Source organism: Gadus morhua, chromosome 7, assembly GCF_902167405.1.
Source record: "Gadus morhua chromosome 7, gadMor3.0, whole genome shotgun sequence".
In the NCBI taxonomy this organism is placed as follows: domain Eukaryota; kingdom Metazoa; phylum Chordata; class Actinopteri; order Gadiformes; family Gadidae; genus Gadus; species Gadus morhua.
In genome coordinates this window covers 32,112,601-32,139,176 of record NC_044054.1, presented here as the reverse complement: position 1 = coordinate 32,139,176, position 26,576 = coordinate 32,112,601, and the positions used below count along the sequence as shown (strand labels likewise).

Below are 26,576 nucleotides of genomic sequence, written 5' to 3'. Positions count from 1 at the left end.
GGGGGGGGGGGGGGGGGGGGGGGGGGGCAGTGAAGGTAAAGAAGAGTTCAACAGCCAATATAAAGGTAGACTCTCCCCCCTCACCCCTCTCCCCCCTCCCTCCCTGCCTCCCTCTCTCCCTCATCCCTCACTGGGATGAGCTACACAGAAAGGTCTCGTTTAAAGGCAGCTTTCTCCTAACGGGGATGGATGATGATGACGGGGGAGGCAAAGAGACTATCTCCCTTCCTCCCTCTCTCCCTCCCTCCCTCCCTCCCTCCCTCTCCCTCTCCCCAGCTCCGGAGCCTAACAGATGATTGTGTGGTCCACAAACTGAACAAAAGGTGCCACAGCTTTTGAATACTGCAATTGATGAGTTCACTGACAAAAGAATTGCATACTGATTATTAAATTGCCGGAGGGCAGAGCGGGCGCGGCCTGCTTTTCGCTCTGCAGATGTGTGGAGAAAGGCAGACGTTTCACTGCTGCGTATGCTAATGCATGGCAGCAGCCAGCTTCAAACTCTCGCCGAGTCAGATAACCAGGAAACTAAACCCTTTTCGGATCCAAATACACATTTCCGGCACGGTGAATTGACAAATCAATTCAATGCGTTTCCGAGAGAATTGATACGATGATTACTCTCGGCGTTTGAAAGCGTTTCGACGTGCCATGACGGCTCGATGAAGGCAGTGACCTCCGGTTTGTGGAGAATTTGCCTTCCTGTTTTTTTAAAAAAAACAGCGAGGCTTTTGAAGAGGTTTTAATTTGCCCTCCGCCTGCCGGGACATCTGACGGCTCGCTGTGTTTGTGGAGCGCCGGAACGTTCAGGAACTTTTCCTCCTCGAATAACGAGCACCGATTGACACCGAGCCACGGGTCGTCATTCAAGGCGAGTCATCGCCCACGCGGCGTGCAGGTGCAGCCCGTCAACACGCAGCGAGGAGACACTCCCTCGCGCCCTCCTTTACTTTCATTCTCTCCTTTCATTCCCTCCCTTGTTCTCCCCTTCCAGTCGTTCTCTACTTCCTGTTCTCTCCTTCCTGTCATTCTCTCCTCTCTCCTTCCTGTCACTCACTCCCTCCTTCCTGTCACTCCCTCCTTCCTGTCACTCACTCCCTCCTTCCTGTCACTCCCTCCATCCTGTCACTCACTCCCTCCGTCCTGTCACTCCCTCCTTCCTGTCACTCACTCCCTCCGTCCTGTCACTCACTCCCTCCTTCCTGTCGTTCCCTCCTTCCTGTCGTTCTCTCCTTCCTGTCGTTCTCTCCTTCCTGTCGTTCTCTCCTTCCTGACGTTCCCTCCTTCCTGTCTTTCCCTCCTTCCTGTCGTTCTCTCCTCCCTGTCGTTCTCTCCTTCCTGTCGTTCTCTCCTTCCTGACGTTCTCTCCTTCATGTCGTTCTCTCCTTCCTGACGTTCTCTCCTTCCTGTCGTTCCCTCCTTCCTGTCGTTCTCTCCTTCCTTTCGTTCCCTCCTCCCTGTCGTTCTCTCCTCCCTGACGTTCTCTCCTTCCTGTCGTTCTCTCCTTCCTGTCGTTCCCTCCTTCCTGTCGTTCCCTCCTTCCTGTCGTTCCCTCCTTCCTGTCGTTCCCTCCTTCCTGTCGTTCTCTCCTTCCTGTCGTTCTCTCCTTCCTGTCGTTCTCTCCTCCCTGACGTTCTCTCCTTCCTGTCGTTCCCTCCTTCCTGTCGTTCCCTCCTTCCTGTCGTTCCCTCCTTCCTGACGTTCCCTCCTTCCTGTCGTTCCCTCCTTCCTGTCGTTCTCTCCTTCCTGTCGTTCTCTCCTTCCTGACGTTCTCTCCTTCCTGACGTTCTCTCCTTCCTGTCGTTCTCCCCTTCCTGACGTTCTCTCCTTCCTGCCGTTCTCTCCTTCCTGCCGTTCTCTCCTTCCTGCCGTTCTCTCCTTCCTGCCGTTCTCTCCTTCCTGACGTTCTCTCCTTCCTGACGTTCCCTCCTTCCTGCCGTTCTCTCCTTCCTGTCCGTGTTATTTCCCGCCAGATGTCCACGGCTCAGCGGACGGGGGCGGGCTGCCTGGCGTCAGGCGCTACTTAGCGTCGTTAGCCTCAAAGCGGAGCGATTAAAACTAGAAACGGCCCAACGAGGGGGGGGGGGGTGTCACGGGCAGGGGACACTCGGAGGACGTCGCCGCGGTAACAGAAAGGGCCATGATTGGTCGGAGGCAAACGCCGTCAGAAACCCTCACCTGGAGGTCAGGGAGTGAGCTCATGTCACCACCTGGTGTGAGCGGGGTTAGGTCATTCAACGGGGTCACTTTATTCAGCCTGTCACGTCTACATCCCTCAGACTGCCACTGGTGAGAGGATGAGTTGCTGCTCCACAATGTACTATTATCATAGTATTAGTACTAAGGAAGTATTATCATAGCATACGACAGTAGTAGTACTAGTACTATTATGGTATTATTATAGTGTACTATAGCAGTAGTATTACTATACCATACTAGCAGTACTCACCCTACTCAGCCCAGTGTGGTAGCTGGTCTTAGTGACGGTAGTATTAGTATTAGTATAGCAGTATTACAGTACATGTGTAGTACTCACCCTGCTCAGCCCCATGTGGTAGCTGCTCTTCTCCAGGTCCAGGGCCTCCAGAAGTTCCTCCACAGCCTGAAGAGAAGGACACACATTTACACACTCACAAAGAAACACACACACACACGCACAGGACTAGATACTACACACTACTACTACACACGGGCCTTTTATCCCTCCTCCCTCACCACCCCCTCCGGGACCCTCCAGTCCCAGGGGTCTCTGCCCTCCTCCTCCCTGCCGGAGGGGGCAGAAACCACAGCCTGACTCAGCTGTCGGCCAGTCCTCCCAGTCCTCCCAGTGTGCCAGCCAGTGTATTAGGTTTGGGTTTCAGCCTTTCTCCCCCTATCTTAATTTTTCTCTGTCACCCCCTCTCACTCTAACTCTCTTTATCTCCCCCTTTACCCTCTCTAAAACCATGAGAGAGAGAGAGAGAGAGAGAGAGAGAGAGAGAGAGAGAGAGAGAGAGAGAGAGAGAGAGAGAGAGAGAGAGAGAGAGAGAGAGAGAGAGAGAGAGAGAGAGAGAGAGAGAGAGAGAGAGAGAGAGAGAGAGAGAGAGGTGCATCGGGGGTACTAAAGGCCTCTTTGTTTGCCGGGTTGCCATGGACACCCGACCCATCCACTCAGACTCAGGGGAGCACAGCCTTTTCTCCATTTTCCCTTCTCACAACAACGTCCCGCTTCCTCCTCTCGGTTGTTTTGTTTTTTCTTATTTTTCTTCCACCACGTACACTACTCCCTGGTTGCTTCCGTTTCATCCTTCATTTCAGCTCATATTTTATTAAATTGTGTATCTTCTGTATCCTTGATCCAAGCCCTCCTCCACCCTTCTCCTCCTCCCTCTCCCTCTCTCCCTCTCCCTCTCTCTCTCTCTCTAACAGTTCTTGTTATAATCAGTCCAACCATCCCACAGATGAACAGATGCAACCGCCCTTTAAAAGGCCGGACAAAAAAGACAGAACTATCGACGGATCTAATCCCAAACAGCAGAGAGTGGGAGAGGGTGAGGATGTAGGACAGCAGAGAGTGGGAGAAGGTGAGGATGTAGGACAGCAGAGAGTGGGAGAGGGTGAGGATGTAGGACAGCAGAGAGTGGGAGAAGGTGAGGATGTAGGACAGCAGAGAGTGGGAGAAGGTGAGGATGTACGACCGCTGAAGCCCAGCGATTAGCGCCTTGTTCTCTCACCGGCCTCTATCGACGAGGTCGTGAAACAAGCTCATCGTGACTCCGACGATGATCGGGGGCTCAGAGCCGCCTGCTCCTGTGATACTGGATCAACGGATCGGCGCGTAGATCACCTCCAACCCTCTCTTCAGAGGCCGGGCCGCGGGCCGAGCTGTACCGGCCCCACTCAACCCCACCCTGTCGCAGTTCATCTCGACTCTGCATAGCCTTCTCCCTAACCCCCCCAGGCCCCCGCACCACTCTCACACACTTATTGTATGTTGTACATCCTGGCACTTGAAACAGTAACTTGCATTTTGTAGTATCTTATCCTAGCTACCTCTGTTGCATACGGGGAATGGGTTAACCTAGTGATTGTTAGTGCATTACTCATTCATTACTGTAGCAACAGCGATATATTGTTGTTTCTCTTTCTTCTTTCAAATGTACTTATTGTATTAAGTCGCATTGGATAAAAGCGTCTGCTCAACGCCCCTCGGTGTGAACGTCCAGGCCGGCCTGCGTTGCGGACGGCGCCCGAGCGCTCCCTGGATGAACGCCGTGTGTTCGGAGGGACTCACCCTCTTCTCGTCCTTCACGATGAAGTTGCGGCCAAGCTTCTTGGTCAGGTGAGGAGCGAGCACGTCGAAGCGTCGCCGGAACTCGGCGAACACCATGTTGTCCGGGTAACCTGTGATGGACACGATGGTCCACATCGTCATGGTGAACACCGTCATCACCACCATCACACCAACCGCCACTGCCATATTCTTCATCACCACCATCATCATCTTGTTCATCACCCTCATCTTCACGGCCACTACCATCATCATCTTCTTCCTCACCTTATTACTATCATCAACACTGTCACTATCACCATTATCACCATCACATCCTCCTGATCATTACCATCAACTTCATCAACGTCACCATCATCATCACCATCATCATCTTCCTCCTCAACATAACCATCACATCCTCCTGATCACCATCCTCATCCTCAGCATATTACATCAGGTCATCAGCGTATAACGACATCATGACATTATTCAACACAGTTCTCGGCTCTTAAGACCAATATAAAACGCTAGATTCAATCCAGATCACTTGTCTTTGTCTGTTCTTAAGTAAGGAGGTAACGTGGCTCTAGATCCTGTCAGATCCGGTCAGATCCGGACAGCGACCTCACCTTGCCTGTGGATGCGTAGCGCGTCCAGGAGCTTGGAGCCGCGCAGCTGAGCGCGGATCAGCGTCACGTCCAGCTGCATGAGGGAGGAGGCGTCCTCCGCCTCGCCCTCGGCTCCTCCGCCTGCTCCTCCCGCCCCGGCCCGGAGCGCGTCGGCCCGCGGCAGGAGGCAGTGGACGAAGTGGACCCTGGACCTCCGGACCAGGTCCAGCAGAGTGTCCTGAGGACCGGCAGACATGATCAAACCCGTCCCTACGCTGCACGGGCCTTTGGTTCATGTTTTAGAATCAGTTCAGCCCACCGCGGCACTTTACTCCACTTCCTCCCTGTGCTGTGGGTGTATCGTCTGCTGCCCGTACAGCCCGGTGTGTGAGAACCATCTGTTGCGTTTGTCCCATGAAACACACCTTTTAAAAGGTGCCATGTTAACAATGTGACGGTCGATACGCGCTACATCTCGTCTGGCTTCGTTTACAGTACAAATATCATTCCTCTCCTCCTCCTCCCATCCTCCTCCAACCCCTACCCCTACTCCTTCTACACCTCCTCCTCCTTCTCCCCCACCTCCTCCTCCTCCTCCTCCTCCTCCTCCTCCCCCCCCCCCTCCTCCTCCTCCTCCCCCTCCTCCTCCCCCTCCTCCTCACCACTTGGAGTTTGATCTGGATGCAGAGGGACTTCTTCTTGATGGCGGCGACCCCGGAGGTGAAGGTCTTCCTGATGCTGGAGGCGCGTCGCAGGGAGAGCTGGGACGCCCCGTCCAGCCCCGCTATGGACCCCGAGAGAGCCGCTGCGCCCGCCGGCCGCGACAGGAACAGGGAGCGGATGTTCTTCCTGGGGGGGGGGGGGGGGTGTTTAGGATGGGTTCCACCTGTAGCCCTCTTGGAGCGAGATCCCACTTGGCCATACAAGATGTATGTCGTATGAACACAAGGCCAAGGTTCATAAAACATGCAACGTGTATGTTGCATGTTGTATGATGGTGTACTCAACCGTGGCCTTGTGTTCATACAACATGTATGAATGAGTGTTTGTGGTGATGGCTGGTCTAACCTGTGGACATCGATCCTGAGATTGATACATTGATCCAAGACCTCCCCAGCCCAAGAGTCCAATCGGACCGGACCAGGTGCTTAAAGCCGCCCTCACCCACACAAACTCCACGGTGACGCTAACCACGGCCTTGGTCTAGACAACATACACGTTGTATGTTGTCGGATGTAATTATGGCCACAGGTCATTCATCAAATGATCAATGATGTCATAAATATACAGCCTTTTGAGGCTATACCTGTGATTAAGGGCTATACAAATAAAATTGGATTTAACAGTAGTATCACTAAACCCAGGGGTTAACAGTCCTAACAGTAGTATCACTAAACCCAGGGGTTAACAGCCCTAACAGTAGTATCCCTAAACCCAGGGGTTAACAGTCTTAACAGCAGTAGCCCTCAACCTAGGGGTTAACAGTCCTAACAATAGTATCACTAAACCCAGTGGTTAATAACAGTAGTATAACTAAACCCAGTGGTTAATAACAGTAGTATCACTAAACCCAGGGGTTAATAACAGTAGTATCACTAAACCCAGTGGTTAATAACAGTAGAATCACTAAACCCAGGGGTTAATAACAGTAGTATCACTAAACCCAGGGGTTAATAACAGTAGCATCAGTAAACCCAGGGGTTAATAACAGTAGTATCACTAAACCCAGTGGTTAATAACAGTAGAATCACTAAACCCAGGGGTTGATAACAGTAGTATCACTAAACCCAGGGGTTGATAACACTAAACCCAGGGGTTAATAACAGTAGTATCACTAAACCCAGGGGTTAATAACAGTAGTATCAGTAAACCCAGGGGTTAATAACAGTAGTATCACTAAACCCAGGGGTTAACAGTAGTATCAGTAAACCCAGGGGTTAATAACAGTAGTATCACTAAACCCAGGGGTTAATAACAGTAGCATCAGTAAACCCAGGGGTTAATAACAGTAGCATCAGTAAACCCAGGGGTTAATAACAGTAGTATCACTAAACCCAGTGGTTAATAACAGTAGTATCACTAAACCCAGGGGTTAATAACAGTAGAATCACTAAACCCAGGGGTTGATAACAGTAGTATCACTAAACCCCGGGGTCAATAACAGTAGTATCAGTAAACCCCGGGGTTAATAACAGTAGTATCACTAAACCCAGGGGTTAATAACAGTAGTATCACTAAACCCAGGGGCTAATAACAGTAGCATCACTAAACCCAGTGGTTAATAACAGTAGTATCACTAAACCCAGGGGTTAATTACAGTAGTATCACTAAACCCAGGGGTTAATAACAGTAGTATTACTAAACCCAGGGGTTAATAACAGTAGTATCACTAAACCCAGGGGTTAATAACAGTAGCATCAGTAAACCCAGTGGTTAATAACACTAGTATCAGTAAACCCCGGGGTTAATAACAGTAGCATCACTAAACCCCGGGGTTAATAACAGTAGCATCACTAAACCCCGGGGTTAATAACAGTAGTATCACTAAACCCCGGGGTTAATAACAGTAGCATCAATAAACCCAGTGGTTAATAACAGTAGTATCAGTAAACCCCGGGGTTAATAACAGTAGCATCAATAAACCCAGTGATTAATAACAGTAGTATCAGTAAACCCAGGGGTTAATAACAGTAGTATCACTCAACCCAGGGGTTAATAACAGTAGCATCAGTAAACCCCGGGGTTAACAGTAGTATCACTAAACCCAGGGGTTAATAACAGTAGTATCAGTAAACCCCGGGGTTAATAACAGTAGTATCACTAAACCCAGGGGTTAACAGTAGTATCAGTAAACCCCGGGGTTAATAACAGTAGCATCACTAAACCCAGGGGTTAATAACAGTAGTATCACTCAACCCAGGGGTTAATAACAGTAGTATCACTTAACCCCGGGGTTAATAACAGTAGCATCAATAAACCCAGTGGTTAATAACAGTAGTATCACTCAACCCAGGGGTTAATAACAGTAGCATCAGTAAACCCCGGGGTTAACAGTAGTATCAGTAAACCCCGGGGTTAATAACAGTAGTATCACTAAACCCCGGGGTTAATAACAGTAGCATCACTAAACCCCGGGGTTAGGCGCTCACTTCTGGGACTCCTGCAGCAGGGTGGCGGCGTTGGCGGCGGCGGGGTTGGTCCGGGCGTGGCTCAGCCAGCGGCGGGCGTCGTACTCCACCCAGTCCGTCCCGTGGCTGTGGCCCAGCAGGAAGTGATGCGGACGCTCGCTCCGCAGGAGCACCGGGGGGCCTGGGGGGGGGGGGGGGGGGGCAGAGGTCAGAGGTCAGGGGTCAGAGGTCGGATCAGCTCCATCGCCGTGAGAGAGGAGATGGGATGGGGAGATGTGCCTCCCACACACACACACACACACACACACACACTGGAACATACATTATACACATGGATCACATACACAAACCCCTTACATACATACACACCATACACATTATCACACACACATCCTACACACACACACACACATACAAGTACTTACAAACACATCATAAACTTGAACACACACACACACATAAACACACACATTGTAGACACGATCACACTCACAAGCACGCACACACTTGCATACATGCAAGTGATCGCACACACACACACACGCACACAAATAAAATGTCACACATCCTACATGGACACACACACACACACACACACACACACACACACACACACACACACACACACACACACACACACACACACACACACACACACACACACACACACACACAGACACACAGTGTGCAGCAGCCGGCTCCATACCATCTGTCTAGGAGCTCAGCGGCCGATGGCTCCGATACTTCTTGTTCCGAACATCTCGCCCTGCCACTCGGCCACCTGCTGCCTCCAGCCCGCCCCCGTTCATTCAGAGATACACAACATTACCCTAACCGGGCCCCGGGGCCCTCGTGGGTCAACCACACCTCCAAACACCTCGCTCGCCACGGGTCAAAGGTCGGACCCAGCAGATCCGGGGTCAGATTGATACCAAAATGGACCAACAAGCCCGGAGCCTCAACACTCACATACACAGGAACACACACATCATCACACACCCACACGCACACACACCAACCCCCCCGATCAAAGGTGTGTCGAGGCACGGGTCAGATGATACACAAGGCCGTACGATAACAAGTTAACTCCATCACACTCCTCCATCGACACCGTGCAGATCTGGCTGCTCCGGTTGCTAGGGGTTGCTAGGGGAAAGGTTAGCTCCAGAGAATCTACCATTCCATCATTCATATCTCTCTCTCTCTCTCCCTCTCAAGTACTTATTGTGTTCATTCTGTTTTCGCGTTGAGGACTACTCACTACAAACCTCAGATATTTCCTTTAATTTTCTCATTTTAGACGCTGTATATTAGATTTCCCAAGACGGTTGTACTTATTCACTTTCGGTTTTTCCGTCAGTTTGTGTGTCTGTCTGCCTATGTATGTGTATGTCTGTGAGTCTGTGTGTGTCAGTGTCTGTGTGTGTATGTCCGTCCGTCCGTCCGTCTGTCAGTTTGTTTGTGTCTGTCCATCTGTCCGTTTGTGTGTCTTTCACTCTGTCCGTCTGTCTGTCTGTCCATCTGTGTGTCTTGGTATCGTTCACTCTGATTGGTTGTCCATACGTCTGTCCGTCTGTCCGTCTGTCCGTCTGTGCGTCTGTATGTGTGATATCTCACAACATTGAGCAGAGGAGTGGCAGTGGGTGTGACCTATCAGAACAGACCCAGTGCCCCGTCCACTTCCATCACTGCTTCCTCGGCGCAGGTCAATGCTCCAACAGCACATTCTCTCGTCTCCTTCGAGCCTTTCATCAGCAGCTCTCTGAAGCCTCAACCTCCTGAATGCAACAGCCCCAAGTTTGCAAAGCACCGAACAAAACACTTTTGTACCGAGACTGTGGCGAGGTTACAGTGGTGTCGAGGTTATAGACCCAGCGCCGTTCCTCTGACGTCTTTACCCGACCTCCCGCGTCATCAGCACAACATAAAACAGGAGAGTGCCACAAAGCCAATTCCTCCTCTCTCATCCTTTCTCCGAGCGGACCCCGAACCTTCAGAACCAATCCCGCCGTAACCACCGCTCCTTCGCTCAAAACGTCCCGCCGCCTCGTTACACAAAATAAACAATTCTCCGTGTGGCGGGAAACACACAAGCAGAGCGCGGCCGTCGCTAAGCAACAGAGACGCAGACACACACACACGAGTGCTCCAACTCGCGACACACACACACGCACAAATACGCACACACAACGGTAACTTTGTGGCAACAAGACATCCCCCTGACCTTGCGGAGGCTGCGCTCGCGGCGGCTGCTGTTATTCCGAGGAACGCTACGCCACTCGGAGGTGGGGAACAGCGTGTTAGATACACATTGAAACAGGAGGCTTAGAGAGAGAGCATAAAGGAGGCGACCTTGTGGCAGTATTCATATTCTCTCTCCGCGATGCGGTGGGCCGGCGCCTGACCCTCTCTCCGTGAAACACACTCCTCGCGTGAGGTCCCTTTATCACGCAGTCAACAGCTTCTTCGGAGGAGGGTGGGTGTGTGTGTGTGTGTGTGTGTGTGTGTGTGTGTGTGTGTGTGTGTGTGTGTGTGTGTGTGTGTGTGTGTGTGTGTGTGTGTGTGTGTGTGTGTGTGTGTATATTTCTCTGTCTGTGTGTGTGTGTACCTTTTTTCCCTGTGTGTGTGTGTGTGTGTGTGTGTGTGTGTGTGTGTGTGTGTGTGTGTGTGTGTGTGTGTGTGTGTGTGTGTGTGTCTGTCTCTCTCTCTCTTTGTGTGTGTGTGTCTCTCTCTCTTTGTCTGTGTGTGCGCGTGTCTCTGTGTGCGTGTGTCTCTGTGTGCGCGTGTGTGTGTGTGTGTGTGTGTTTCTGTGTGTGTGTGTGTGTGTGTGTGTGTGTGTGTGTGTGTGTGTGTGTGTGTGTGTGTGTGTGTGTGTGTGTGTGTGTGTGTGTGTGTGTACCCTTCTCTCCAGGGCCGTAGTAGCTGAAGAGCCGCTCCAGCAGCGTCTCCTCCGAGGCCCCCGGCCGCTGGGCCTCCTCCTCCAGGAGCCACAGGAGGCCCCGCGCCTCGTCCGTCCGCAGGGTCCGCACCTACACACACACACACACACACACACACACACAAAGAGAGGGAGACACACACACACACACACACACACACACACACACAAAGAGAGAGAGTGAGACACACACACACACACACACACACACACACACACAAAGAGAGAAAGACACACACACACACACATTAATATACACACACAGAATCACACCCACACATTATCACACACACAGTTATACACAAGCACACATTGTCACACGCACACATACACACAGAATCACACACATTATTATACACACACAGAATCACACACACACACATTATCACAATCACACACACACTTTATTATACACACACACATTATCACACACACGCACACTCACATTATCAAAAACAAACACACACACATTATCATACACAAACACACTAGCATATACCACCACACCCTCACACACACACACACACACACACTATTGTACACACATACACAGAAACACACACATTTTCATACAACCCCCTCCCCACACACACACACTCACATCATGAACAATCAAAAACACACACACACACGTTCATCAACAGCACCTTATCAGTGTCCGATAGCCGTGCTAGCTGCGTTAGCCCACCAATAATGTTAACTTCGTTCACCGTGGAAGCGCTGTTAGCGATAGCCTCTGCTAGCCCGTACTGCGTCAGAGCCCTGAGTTAGTGCTCCGAGACACTCTAATAATGCTACTTATCTTTCTCAAAGGAACAAATTCCAGCAGGAAATTGCTGCCTCTATTGTTCATTCCCTTAAGAAACCGAAAAGACCGCGGCAGGCGAAGGAAAAACAACGTTCATGTTCCCGGCGGCGGGCTGGGTACAGTCTAAAGTTGTCACTCAAACCTCCCTCCTGGAACAAACCTTTGATATCAGCATTTAAAAACACATGGCACTAGAAAGGGTTTATAAACTTTATGTGTGGATGTGGGAGCGGAGTTGGGGACGGAAAAACACACACAACCACACCACCACACACCCGCATACCCACACACCCACACACCCTGGAACAGGCATCTCCAAACGGCGGGCCGCGGCCCGGGTCCGGACCAAGTTACGGTCCTATTCGGACCCATGACAAATTTAAAATAATATTATTCTTTTTTTGGGATTTTTTCTTTTCTTTTTTTTTTGGGGGGGATTTCACTACACAAAGCATGATTATGTTAATAAAATAATTTCTCACTGAAATACAAATAGATTTTTTCATCAAGACAAGAAAGAGATCTGTGAGGACCTGTTGGGTCTAACACCACTTGAGACACACACGAGATTAGAAGATGTTCATGAGGCTATTAAGGAGATGCTGTCAAAGAGGGGGATTGATCTAACAAAGGTTGTCTCAGCCACTACAGAAGGGGTACCTGTTTTGCTTACTTGAAATGTAGGCCTAATGCACTTTGTGTTTATTTGAAGTGTAGGCCTAGTGTTCCTGTTCTGCTTACTTGACATGTAGGCCTTATGCACTTTTTAGTTCACTTGAAATGCAGGCCTAATGTACCTGTTTTGTTTACTTGAAATGTTAATATGCGTTTCTTTGTCTTACTAGTTTTTCATGGTTAAAAGTAAGCTATTTGGAAATTGAAAATAAATACATCTGGAATTATGAGGAAATATGCCGTGTTGATAGTATTTGACAAAAGTAGGCTATTAGGACATGGTAGGTTAGAGGTTCGGACCTTTCATGGAAGGAATTTTTAGTAACTGGACCTTGTTCAATTTTAATTGAAGACCCCTGCCCTCTGGAATATCAAGCAGAATAACCACTGGAAACCTTGGTGCTGTGGTTCCACACACACACTCACAATCACAGACACACACACACACTCTTACTCACACACTCACAATCACTGACACACACAATCCCAGACACACACTCAATCACAGAAATACACTCTCTCACACACACACACACACACACACACACACACACACACACACACACACACACACACACACACTCTCTCTTACTCACTCAAACACACACAGACTCCCAATTAGAAACCCACTCCTTCACACACACACACACACACACACACACACACACACACACCCCCAATCAGAGACACACACACACACACGCATACACCCCCACACACACACATACACACCCCTCCAGCGGGTTCCTCTGTGTCCTGTGTGGCCGTGAGTCCAGGGCGATGGGGCCCCTGACTAAACAGGTGTAATTATGTCAGCTTAGGGCCCGCTAAAGATGCTAATCTCCGCTAACCTCGCCAGGACACCTCTTTGAACAGGTGATTGAGCTGGAGGTGTGTTTGAGTCAGGATTAGAGGTGGATTCTGTTGGGTTCCAGGGATTAGGAGGAGCGTCCCCCCGTGTGTGTGGATGTGATTACAAGAGAGATCCTTTAAGAGTTCAAAGGCCTTAAACTGCTGTCGACACATGTCGCGTGTTAAGGAGGGAGTTCAGAGTTGTTCAGGGTTCACCTGACAATGAATGTTGTAAGGCCTTGCACTTGAAAATAGTACCTAGCATCGTGTAGCATCTTATCCTAGCTATATTTGATGGCTAGCATTTTTAGCAAGTTCTATGTTTATATGGACATCCTTAGTGTACCGACAGATGTATTGTTGTTTCTCTTTCTTCTGACACATGTAGTTATTATAAATCGCTTTGGATAAAAGTGTCTTCAGCATACAGCCGAATTGGATCTTTTTCTGGCGTTGTGTTCAATAAGACAACTGTGCTACGTCCTCTTGTGCACTCAACCGCCCCCCATAACTAGTGATTACCTCGTAAATGGTAAACGGACTGCATTTATAGAGCTCTTTACTAACCAGCGGCCACTCAAAGCACTTTACAACACTGGCTAACATTAACCCAATCATACACACATTCACACACTGACAGCGTTGTGAACCACGCAGGGCGACAGCCGGCGCGTCAGCAGCAGTCAGGGTGAGGCGTCTCGCTCAGGGACACCTCGACACTCCGGAGGAGGGAGGAGGTGCCCGGGGATCGAACCAGCAACCTTCCGGTCACCGGCCAAGCCGCTCTACCTCCTGAGCCTCACGCCGCCCCTGCTGCTGAAGCTCCTGCTGCTCCAGCCCGGTCCAGATGTTGCTCTGTAGAGCGTGCGCACAGCAGCCACAAAGCCTCAGCAGTGTGACGCCCGGTTGGGATCTGGTTTTAGGGTTCGTTGGTCTGAGGGAAGGAGGTGTGTGTGTGTGTCAGAGAGAGAGAGAGAGAGAGAGAGAGAGAGAGAGAGAGAGAGAGAGAGAGAGAGAGAGAGAGAGAGAATGTGTGTGTGTGGAGGCAGACACAACGGTGTGAGGAGGAGTCCCGGGTCGCGGGGGGGCAGCGGGACGCTCACCAGAGCCTGGCTGGACGCCTGGTCCACCATGGCCACGGACAGCGAGGTGCTTGGCTCCAGGCCCTCCAGGGACAGCTCGATGTTCTCCTGCAGCACACACACACACAGAGCGGGGGTCAGGGGTCACACCGGGGTCAGGAGGTCAGACATAGCGGGGAGGAGATCACGATATCTAAAGCCCCGTTCCCCACCGGCACACAAAGAACACAAAAAATAAGAGCCACAGAAAAGCCTTTCATTCATCTCCCCCATGCTGCTTGATGAGCCTCAGCCCAGAAAACCTAAACTACATTCATACTGATACCTGTGTGTGCGTCTATTGCTCGTCTATTGCGTATCTGTTGCGTTGAACGCATTTTTGCATCAAAAGACGAAATGAATGAAAGCCAAAGGGTGAGAAAGGCATAGTGCGTCTTTTCTAATAAGCCTGCGTTGGCGATGTGATGACTGCTCTGTCTCCAGTGTACACCGAGACGGGTACTTCTTAATAATCCTGTTATTGGTGTTGACTGGAATACCAGCCTCCGAAGAGAAGACCAGACGGAGGCGACATCCTGACGCTCGCTCCGACCGACGCCTGGGAGCGCGAACCACAGAGCGAACACATCGCAGAGAGAGAGAGAGAGAGACACACAGCGAGAGAGAGACACACAGCGAGAGAGAGAGAGAGAGAGAGAGACACACAGCGAGAGAGAGACACAGAGAGAGAGAGACACAGAGAGAGAGAGAGAGAGAGAGAGAGAGAGAGAGAGAGAGAGAGAGAGAGAGAGAGAGACAGAGACAGAGACAGAGACAGAGACAGAGACAGAGAGAGAGAGAGAGAGAGAGAGAGAGAGAGAGAGAGAGAGAGAGAGAGAGAGAGAGAACACCGGGCAGAATATCTGCAGAACGCGGCCGTGCGACGTGTTACCGCTGCAGGGTTCCGGGGAACAAACACGTTTGATTACACAGAGGCAGAGAGCGAGAGGGTACGGGCTCTCCGCCGGAGGGCAGAGGTCAGCCCGCCCTCGCCCTGCCTCGCCGCTCGATGGGGAAATCTGCCTCGTTTTCCAAATGACAGGGGAGAGACGGCGCGCTGGCTAAACAGTCCTGATGTCACCGCGCCGCCATCAAGGGTTTTAGGTAAATTGGTGTGTCTGTGGAGGCCGGCGAGGGGGGAGGACTGAAAGGAAGCGTGTAAACGGTGTAAGAGCCCGGTGATGACGGGGTCGTTTTACGCGCTGAAAGCACAAACTTTGGGGAAAATGGTGCGGAAAAAACATGAAAATTGTCGACCCATTCTTCGACGTCGGGTTTTGTTCCGTCGTGACGACAGCCAGAAGTCCGCCTTTATCCGTTAATGGTCGTGTTTTTGTGGCGGTTTTGCGGCGAGAATCGAGGGGCGTTCCCGCCGGTGGTTCAGAGCTGTGGTTGTCACCGTTGGCCTCCGTTCCCAGGAGGGTTATTGTGTTCTGCTTTGTCTGCGCCTCCTTTCTCACTCCTGTCTCCCTGCTCTCCAACAACATGCTGGAGTGGGAACGTGTTGTTGGAGCGAGCCCTGGCCTGCCAAGCATCTCACACCTCCTACTCCTCCTCCTCCACCTGCTCCTCCTCCTCCACCTGCTGAGGAGGACACAGAAGAGAGGCTGCACCTCCCCTCAGGGGAGGTGCAGCCTCTCTTCTGTGTCCTCCTCAGCAGGTGGAGCTGAGGGAAGATGCAGCCACACTTTTGATGAGAGGAGGGGGGTCTGTCTTGTGAGAGACACACACACGTGCACGCAGAGAAACACACACACACACAAATGCCCATACACACACACATACGCCCTTACAGACACACACGCGCACACACAAACACACATTCACAAACACACACATTGACACTGACACACTCCCACGCGCTTGTGCGGAGGGGGGTGGGGGGGGCTCCCATAAGGCCTCAGCCTGCATCATCCTTGTGATCTGTGATGGGGGGCGGAGCATCAGACTGGCGGATGAAGAGGGCGCACACACCCCCCTCCCTCCCTGACGGGTGGGTGGGGGCTGGGGGGCGGGGGGGGTGATCTGTCTGAGAGGCACCGACACAACTGATAAAGAGCAGGAGAAGAAGAAAGCGCTGGAGAGGGGGAGATGGTGAGAGCGCGTGTGTGTGTGTGTGTGTGTGTGTTAGTGGGGAAACGGATCAGTGTGTCCACGGTTCGGTTCAGATAACCGTTTTGGGCCTCGGTTTCGGATACGGTTCGGATTAGGATCATGTCCGTGGTAGTAAAAAGGCAGACTTTTTTTTGACGGAGGGTTTGGGGGAGAAACACAAAAATGAATGAGACCCACAGGCTATTTGCAATGTGTTAATTGACTGCAATCAGACAACTTGCAAGGCTTTTTTGTGCAATAAATGTTCCCCTAAATGCATTTGAAAACATGGTGCACTGAGTGTAACATGTAAGGGATAACGGCCGACGAGGCTTAGAACTCTGGCGACGAGCGCAGCATGAAGCCACAGTTGCCTCTACCTGTCCATTATTTCCATCGAACCGGTCGACCTCGAAGGCCGTTATCCCGCTTATCACCCATTTGTATTTATCTCCCGTATATTTAGAATATAATTGTATCAATTACTTTCTTTAAATTTAGGAATCGTGCGCTTGAATTTCAGAAAACAACCTATTACAGCTACCGTTACAGTCTCATTGGCTCGGGCAGCACTGGAGAGAATGCATTCCGCTGGGTCCTAAACACCCTTTTGTATCGGACGTAGGCTACAGTAGGCAAAATACGCTACATAAGGCAATGCCTTCATGAAACCGAAATCCGCGGATCTCCAGAATGCTCCGAACTGTGGTAAACGAACCGAACGGATTCGGATACAATTCGAATCCGCTGCAGGCCTAGTGTGTGTGTGTGTGTGTGTGTGTGTGTGTGTGTGTGTGTGTGTGCGTGTGCGTGCATCTCTGTGTTTATCGGTCTATGTGGAGCACATGCTCCTCCTTTTGCATGTTTGTGTATCTGCAATCACGCAAGTGTGTCAGGGTACACCTGGACCACCCGCTCTCTTCCACCACCACCCCCCCCTCTCCCGCTCTCTCTCCTCCTCCTCCCCCTCCCTCCCCCCTCTCCCCCCTCACCTCCTTGTATCTCTCCCCCCTCCCTCCCCCCTCCCCCCCTCACCTCCTTGTATCTCTCCCCCCTCTCCCCCCTCACCTCCTTGTATCTCTCCCCCCTCCCCCTCCCTCCCCCCTCTCCCCCCTCACCTCCTTGTATCTCTCCCCCCTCCCCCTCCTCCCCCCTCTCCCCCCTCACCTCCTTGTATCTCTCCCCCCTCCCCCTCCCCCTCCTCCCCCCTCACCTCCTTGTATCTCTCCCCCTCCCCCTCCCCCTCTCTCCCCCCTCTCCCCCCTCACCTCCTTGTATCTCTCCCCCCTCCCCCTCCTCCGCCGTCTCCCCCCTCACCTCCTTGTATCTCTCCCCCCTCCCCTCCTCCCCCCTCTCCCCCCTCACCTCCTTGTATCTCTCCCCCTCCTCCCCCCTCTCCCCCCTCACCTCCTTGTATCTCTCCCCCTCCTCCCCCCTCTCCCCCCTCACCTCCTTGTATCCCTCCCCCCTCCCTCCCCCCTCTCCCCCCTCACCTCCTTGTATCTCTCCCCCCTCCCCCTCCCCCTCCCTCCCCCCTCTCCCCCCTCACCTCCTTGTATCTCTCCCCCTCCTCCCCCCTCTCCCCCCTCACCTCCTTGTATCTCTCCCCCTCCTCCCCCCTCACCTCCTTGTATCTCTCCCCCTCCTCCCCCCTCTCCCCCCTCACCTCCTTGTATCTCTCCCCCTCCTCCCCCCTCTCCCCCCTCACCTCCTTGTATCTCTCCCCCCTCCCTCCCCCTCCCTCCCCCCTCTCCCCCCTCACCTCCTTGTATCTCTCCAGCTCGTCCACAAAGGAGCGCTGGTGGAAGAGGCTCTGCAGTCGCTCCTGGGCGTAGTTATGACAGAGGTCCTGGAAGCTGGCCCCGCCCACTTCCTGTCCGGAGGCCCCGCCCCCCTCCTGGCCCGAGGCCCCGCCCCCCTCGCGGCGGGCCAGGCGGGGGTTCTGGAAGCCCGGCGTGTCGACGATCAGCAGGGAACACAACGAGTGCTGCCCACTCTTCAGCACCCTGGAAGGACACACACACATTAACAACACACACACACACACACATTATAAACACATACACACACACACATTATAAACACACTCACACACACATTAACAACACACACACACACACACATTATAAACACACACACACACACATTAACAACACACACACACACACACACACATTATAAACACACACACACACACACACACATTATAAACACACACACACACACATTAACAACACACACACACACACATTATAAACACACACACACACACATTATAAACACACACACACACACACACATTAACAACACACACACACACACACACATTATAAACACACACTCACACACACACACACACTATAAACACACACACACACACACACACACACACTCATTATAAACACACACTCACACACACATTAACAACACACACACACACATTATAAACACACACTCACACACACATTAACAACACACACACACACACATTATAAACACACACTCACACACACATTAACAACACACACACACACACACACATTATAAACACACACACACACACACATTATAAACACACACACACACACACACACACACACACGCATTATAAAACACACACACATTATAAACACACACACACACACTCATTATAAACACACACACACACACATTATAAACACACACACACACATTATAAACACACACACACACACGCATTATAAATCACACACACAATATCAACACACACACATACACACATTATAAACACACAGACACACATTATCAACACACACATATGAAGATATAAACACACACACAGGTGTGTACAAACACACACATTATCAACACACACACACACAAACGAACGCACGTACACACTTAACGAACAAACTCTTGTTCTTTTGAATATCCTTTACACCGTGATATTTTGGGATCCATAATATTGGTGCTGATTATTTTCTATTAGTGATCCTAAGTTGACACTGGTTCTCTTGACAACAACGTCATTGGCCAGGATAAACTCAGGGTGACCTTGTGGTGACCTCCTGGTGACCTCCTGGTGACCTCCTGGTGACCTTGTGTGCGCTACAGCTCATTGGATCAAATAGAAGACAGAATGACCTCTGACCCTGGCCACTGACCTGTTGATGAAGGAGACAAGGAGGTTGAAGAGTTCAGAGTAGAGTCCTGCAGCCATGGCCTCCAGACACTCCAGACCAGAGGCTGAAACACAGAGCGTACCATATATACTGAGAAACAGAGCGTATATTAACTACACATAGAGCCTGAGGCTTTAGAGAGGCTGAAACACAGAGCGTACCATATATACTTAGAAACAGAGTGTATATTAACTACACATAGAGCCTGAAGCTGAAACACACAGAGCGTACCATATATACTGAGAAACAGAGTGTATATTAACTACACATGGAGCCTGAAGCTGAAACACACAGAGCGTACCATATATACTTAGAAACAGGGTGTATATTAACTACACATAGAGCCTGAGGCTGAAACACAGAGCGTACCATATATACTTAGAAACAGAGCGTATATTAACTACACATAGAGCCTGAGGCTGAAACACAGAGCGTACCATATATACTTAGAAACAGAGCGTATATTAACTACACATAGAGCCTGAAGCTGAAACACACAGAGCGTACCATATATACTGAGAAACAGAGCGTATATTAACTACACATAGAGCCTGAAGCTGAAACACAGAGCGTACCATATATACTTAGAAACAGAGCGTATATTAACTACACATAGAGCCTGAAGCTGAAACACACAGAGCGTACCATATATACTGAGAAACAGAGTGTATATTAACTACACATAGAGCCTGAAGCTGAAACACACAGAGCGTACCATATATACTGAGAAACAGAGTGTATATTAACTACACATGGAGCCTGAAGCTGAAACACACAGAGCGTACCATATATACTTAGAAACAGGGTGTATATTAACTACACATAGAGCCTGAGGCTGAAACACAGAGCGTACCATATATACTTAGAAACAGAGCGTATATTAACTACACATAGAGCCTGAGGCTGAAACACAGAGCGTACCATATATACTTAGAAACAGAGCGTATATTAACTACACATAGAGCCTGAAGCTGAAACACACAGAGCGTACCATATATACTGAGAAACAGAGCGTATATTAACTACACATAGAGCCTGAAGCTGAAACACAGAGCGTACCATATATACTTAGAAACAGAGCGTATATTAACTACACATAGAGCCTGAAGCTGAAACACACAGAGCGTACCATATATACTGAGAAACAGAGTGTATATTAACTACACATAGAGCCTGAAGCTGAAACACACAGAGCGTACCATATATACTGAGAAACAGAGTGTATATTAACTACACATAGAGCCTGAAGCTGAAACACACAGAGCGTACCATATATACTTAGAAACAGAGCGTATATTAACTACACATAGAGCCTGAGGCTTTAGAGAGGCTGAAACACACAGAGCGTACCATATATACTGAGAAACAGAGCGTATATTAACTACACATAGAGCCTGAAGCTGAAACACAGAGCGTACCATATATACTTAGAAACAGAGCGTATATTAACTACACATAGAGCCTGAGGCTTTAGAGAGGCTGAAACACACAGAGCGTACCATATATACTGAGAAACAGAGCGTATATTAACTACACATAGAGCCTGAGGCTTTAGAAAGGCTGAAACACAAAGAGCGTACCATATATATTTAGAAACAGAGCGTATATTAACTACACATAGAGCCTGAAGCTTTAGAGAGGCTGAAACACACAGAGTGTACCATATATACTTAGAAACAGAGCGTATATTAACTACACGTAGAGCCTGAGGCTTTAGAAAGGCTGAAACACAAAGAGCGTACCATATATACTTAGAAACAGAGCGTATATTAACTACACATAGAGCCTGAGGCTTTAGAGAGGCTGACACAGAGCGTATATTAACTACACATAGAGGCTGAGGCTGAAACACACACCGTGTATCATCGATATATCATCTACACATAGAGGCTGAGGCCTTAGAGACTGAAACACACAGCGTGTATCATCGATATATCATCTACACATAGAGGCTGAGGCCTTAGAGACTGAAACACACAGCGTGTATCATCGATATATCATCTACACATAGAGGCTGAGGCCTTAGAGACTGAAACACACAGCGTGTATCATCAATATATCGTCTACACATAGAGGCTGAGGCCTTAGAGACTGAAACACACAGCGTGTATCATCGATATATCATCGACACATAGAGGCTGAGGCCTTAGAGACTGAAACACACAGCGTGTATCATCGATACATCATCTACACATAGAGGCAGGAAGCATCATGTAAACTTGCGGCTGAGGCTTTAGAGGCGAGAAACCACAGTGTATAGCATCTATACATACTATAGCTACAGTATATGTTTACTATATATCGATATCTATACATTATCTTCAACACACTAGTCTATAAATGCTGGAATAGAGCACATCAGCAAGCAGATCGAAGTGTAAAGAACACATATATTAAATATTAGTGCTGTCAAGCGATGAAAATATTTAATCGCGATTAATCACATTAATGTCATAGTTAACTCATTCTTTTTTCTATGCTAAATATCCCTTGATTTCTTTGTCCCATTCATTTTTCTCATTTTAATGCTCTTATCAACATGGAGAAGTGCATCGGCTTGCCTTGTGCAAACGTTTTTTTATTGATAACAACATTAGCATATACTGATCAAAACAGGACGGTACAAAAAAAAAGCCTATAGTGCAATTAAACGATGAACATACAAAGATACTGCCTTGAACATAACAGTCAGGCTACTGCTTCTTTGTTTAGAGCCAAAGAAAAAAAATAATACAAAAAAAAAAATGTGTTAATCGCGCGATAAAATAATTAACGCCGTTAAAATTGGTTTGCGTTAACGCCGTTAATAACGCGTTTAACTGACAGCACTATTAAATATATATGCCTATATATATATATATATATATGTATGATGCACATGGACGTGTACATCATCATATATATGATCACCACACATGAGGTACATGAGGGTTTATGATGAACTGGTTCTGCACCGGCAGGTTGTTTGACTATTGTCACATCAGGCACAAAGCCATATGATTTTCTGAGTGCTCTATGTGTGTGTGTGTTTGTGTGTCAAGGTTATGAATGCATGTATTGACAGGTTGTCTGTGTGTGTGTGTGTGTGTGTGTGTGTGTGTGTGTGTGTGTGTGTGTGTGTGTGTGTGTGTGTGTGTGTGTGTGTGTGTGTGTGTGTGTGTGTGTGTGTGTCAAGGTTATGAATGCATGTATGGACAGGGTGTGTCTGTGTGTGTGTGTGTGTGTGTGTGTGTGTGTGTGTGTGTGTGTGTGTGTGTGTGTGTGTGTGTGTGTGTGTGTGTGTGTGTGTGTGTGTGTGTGTGTGTGTGTGTGTGTGTGTGTATCTAGGCTGTGACTGTGTCTGGTTAAATATACAGGTTGTGTTAAAGCAAAAGCAGTGCACGACTCTGTGCCAAACTTAACTACGTGTGACCTTCAGCTAGTGTGTGTGTGTGTGTGTGTGTGTGTGTGTGTGTGTGTGTGTGTGTGTGTGTGTGTGTGTGTGTGTGTGTGTGTGTGTGTGTTCTCCTTTGAAGCAGAGGAACTGCACATGTGGGGAAAATCAATGGCTTCTGATTTGAAGGACAATGAGGGGGAGTGGATCTGGACGGCTGGTCGCGGGGAGGCGTGTGTACTTATCTGTCAATAGCCACTAGAAAGCTGTGCTATTCATTACTAAGATAAGCTTTACTTCACCACCGCATGCAATTTCCCCCGTGCACGGGCCCTTGTGTGTGGTGGTTGTGTACGTGTGTGCGAGCACATCAGCATGTGGACCGTTGTACTATATTTGTGTGTGTGTGTGTGTGTGTGTGTGTGTGTGTGTGTGTGTGTGTGTGTGTGTGTGTGTGTGTGTGTGTGTGTGTGTGTGTGTGTGTGTGTGTGTGTGTGTGTGTTTGTATGAGGGTGTGAGAAAGAGAGTGAGAAAGAGGGCATGACAGAGAGAGTGAGATGGAGAGATAAGGGGAAGTTAGAAAGACAGAGGGAGAGAGTGGAACAGACAGAAAGAGAGAGAGAGAGAGGGACAGAGACAGAGACAGAGACAGAGAGAGAGAGAGAGAGAGAGAGAGAGAGAGAGAGAGAGAGAGAGAGAGATAGAGAGAGAGAGAGAGAGAACAGAGGAGAGATTGATGAGATAAAGAAACAAACAACAGAGAGAGAGTGTGAGAAAGGGAGATAGTGTGTCCAAGTGGGAAAGAAAAACCAACAAAGCAAAATAGAGACAGCTAGAGAGAGTGGGAGAGCCATAAAGTCAGAGAGAGAGGAACAAACAGAGAGACAGCAACACGGAGAGGAAGAGACGAAGATAGAGAGAAGGAGAGACAGAGACAATGATATAGACAGAGAGAGAGACAGAGACAGAGACAGAGACAGAGACAGAGAGAGAGAGAGAGAGAACCACCCTCCAAGTCCTCCATGTGTGTGGGGGGGCGGGGGTCTACCTTGGTCTCCGGCGCCCCCCTCCTCGGGGGCCGGCCGTGGGGCTCCGGCCCGGGGCGGGGGGCCCCTGGCCTGGTGCTTGAAGATGGCGGAGGCGAGGTCCTCCAGGGAGCAGCCCAGCAGGTAGGCCGCCTTCTGGGCCCACTCGTGGCGCGCAAACTGCCTCCGGCCAGCTGGGGGCAGCAGAGGGGAAACACACCGTTAGACCGCAGCAAATGGGTTCACGTTTTAGGACGTCATTTGGGTTTTTATGTATTCTAAGGGTGCACTCACAATAGGCCATCTGGCCGTGGCCGTTGGCCGTTTCACACCTAACCGTGCTCAACTGGCCCCATTGTTCTCTGGCCTGCACTCACACTAGGCCATCTGGCCGTGGCCGTTGGCCGTCGCAACTGTGGCCTGCCCACGGTAGGCTCTTGTACATACGTCATCACGTCGTAACACGTCATCACCAAGCGTCCGCTGCATGGACCATAATAAAGTCTGCCGCCAGTCAGAGTTTTAACAACAATGGACAACAACACAGAGAACAGAGTTCGCACTTTGCTGAGTCTGTTGCTTATCGTCTGCCCAAATGGCTAACAGACACTCGACTTCTCTCTGGGTCCAAAGTGAACCAACAGTTGAACCGCTTGACGCCATGTTTACCGTTTGATGGGGAAGAAGGCTCTTCGCCTTTATTATGTCCGTGGTCGTCGCATGGACTATACGTCATCCAGCTCAGGTTGCGTAGCCGTGCGTGTGCGCGTGTCGGCTCATTAGCATCTGTACCGTGGCGGCCCGTGCCGTAGCAGGTCACCTCTCCCAAGTGGCCAAGTTGGCCCGGCCTGACTGGCCACACTCACACTGGCAGATTTGAGCACGGTTAGGTGTGAAAACGGCCACGGCCAGATGGCCTAGTTTGAGTGCACCCTAACTAAAACCTCATTGGACAGCCGTGTTTGAAGAGTATTCGACACATATTCATATGAAAAAAGTGCCTTATAAGAGAAACAAAGCTACGGTAATGTAACTAAATTAATCTCAACCGAGGAATCATTATGCTCTTGACCCTGGGGCAACAAGCCCGGGCAGCATTAGTCACCGGGTTGGATTGTCGTGTACTGTCACTTCGACAGCCTATCATCTCCCCCTGGTCAACATGACCTTGACACACCAGAGGGAGAGAGAGACAGAGACAGAGACAGAGGGGGAGAGAGAGAGAGAGAGAGAGAGAGAGAGAGAGAGAGAGAGAGAGAGAGAGAGAGAGAGAGAGAGAGAGAGAGAGAGAGAGAGAGAGAGACAAAGACAGAGACAGAGACAGAGAGAGGGAGAAAGAGAGACAGAAACAGAGAGACAGAGAGAGGAAATTATGCAATGTGGGGCCCAGGTGCACATACCAGGGAGTGGGCCCATGTGCACTCACTGCGTGGGGGGGGGGGGCACGTGCACTAACTGGGGGTGGGGGGGGGGGGGGGGGGGGGGTAGTCATGTGTAATTGATTCTGAGATGAGGAGCACTATTTGTCTCTAGATAGACTCGCTGGCCTGCTTACATCAAACATTGCGGGGGGAGGGGGGGGGGGGAGGGGGGGGCTTTTATCAGCTCCGTGGAGAATCCCAAAGATTAGAGGAACACATCTCTGAAGAAGAACAGACACAGCGAGAAGAACTTTAGAACATATAGTGAAACGATGTCTCTGCTGCTCTGAGAGCCGCTCAGCAGGGCGGCTGAAGCCGAATAAAGAACAGAGCCGGAGCAGACAGCGCCGCTCCGAGTTCCACACACGGCTCTCAGAGTTCCCTGGTACTCCTGTGGGGTTAAACATCTTCCAGTGTGTCTGTGTGTGAACAGCGAGATCCCAAACTCCATGAGGCGCCCAGCGTCTGCTCCTACTACGTCTATATTTATTGAACATGGATCCGATGTGTGTGCGTGTGCAAGTGAAGGAGAAAATAGATCGCGTTCTAGCTCTTGTGCGCCTTACGGGCCTGTCGGTCGATAAGAGAGAGACCTCTGCTGCCCTCTAGTGTTGGAGTGGGGAACTGCACCACCAAAAGGACAGTTGATTCATTGTCTTCTATTTACTCCTGCGTTTATCCAGGCCAGTTGGATTGCGTTCAGATTGTGTCAGTGAGGAGCAGGTAGGGGGGCTCGGACATCTTTCTCCGGGATACCAGACGGATTAGGCTGCAGATCTTGGCGATGGATCCCAGTACCTTTCAGCTGGGAGGCCAAAACCCCCTCCCACGACGGCTCCCATTAACAGCCCGGACACCGGGGCGGACGCGCTGGTTATTTATGTCTTGGCAGGGAACACCGGTTCCTCTCCCCGGCGCAGAGCAGAACATAATCCTATTACGACCGACATAATTACCCCCAGTCCGTGGTTCAAGGTGCGGTAGGTACGATGTAACGGGGATAAATAGGATGTTATTTCTCGGTAATGCCTCAGCGATCCGTCAGCGCTCCGTGAGTGATCCGCTCCGTGAGGATGTCTTAGTTCTGACGCCGCCGGCCGCCGTAAGAGACGACTCGGAC

General features: G+C 50.0%; 1 protein-coding gene across 1 annotated transcript in view; it reads right to left on the bottom strand.

Annotated features, from left to right (window-relative positions):
* LOC115547156 (unconventional myosin-XVIIIa-like) overlaps positions 1 to 26,576 on the bottom strand; it is a 75,341-nt gene that overhangs the window by 18,943 nt on the left and 29,822 nt on the right. The window contains 10 exon segments of the mRNA XM_030361125.1: positions 2,537 to 2,602; positions 4,274 to 4,383; positions 4,882 to 5,098; positions 5,523 to 5,709; positions 8,010 to 8,169; positions 10,888 to 11,017; positions 14,365 to 14,451; positions 18,239 to 18,482; positions 19,620 to 19,701; positions 24,059 to 24,229. Of these exon segments, the coding sequence (XP_030216985.1) occupies positions 2,537 to 2,602; positions 4,274 to 4,383; positions 4,882 to 5,098; positions 5,523 to 5,709; positions 8,010 to 8,169; positions 10,888 to 11,017; positions 14,365 to 14,451; positions 18,239 to 18,482; positions 19,620 to 19,701; positions 24,059 to 24,229 (1,454 nt within the window).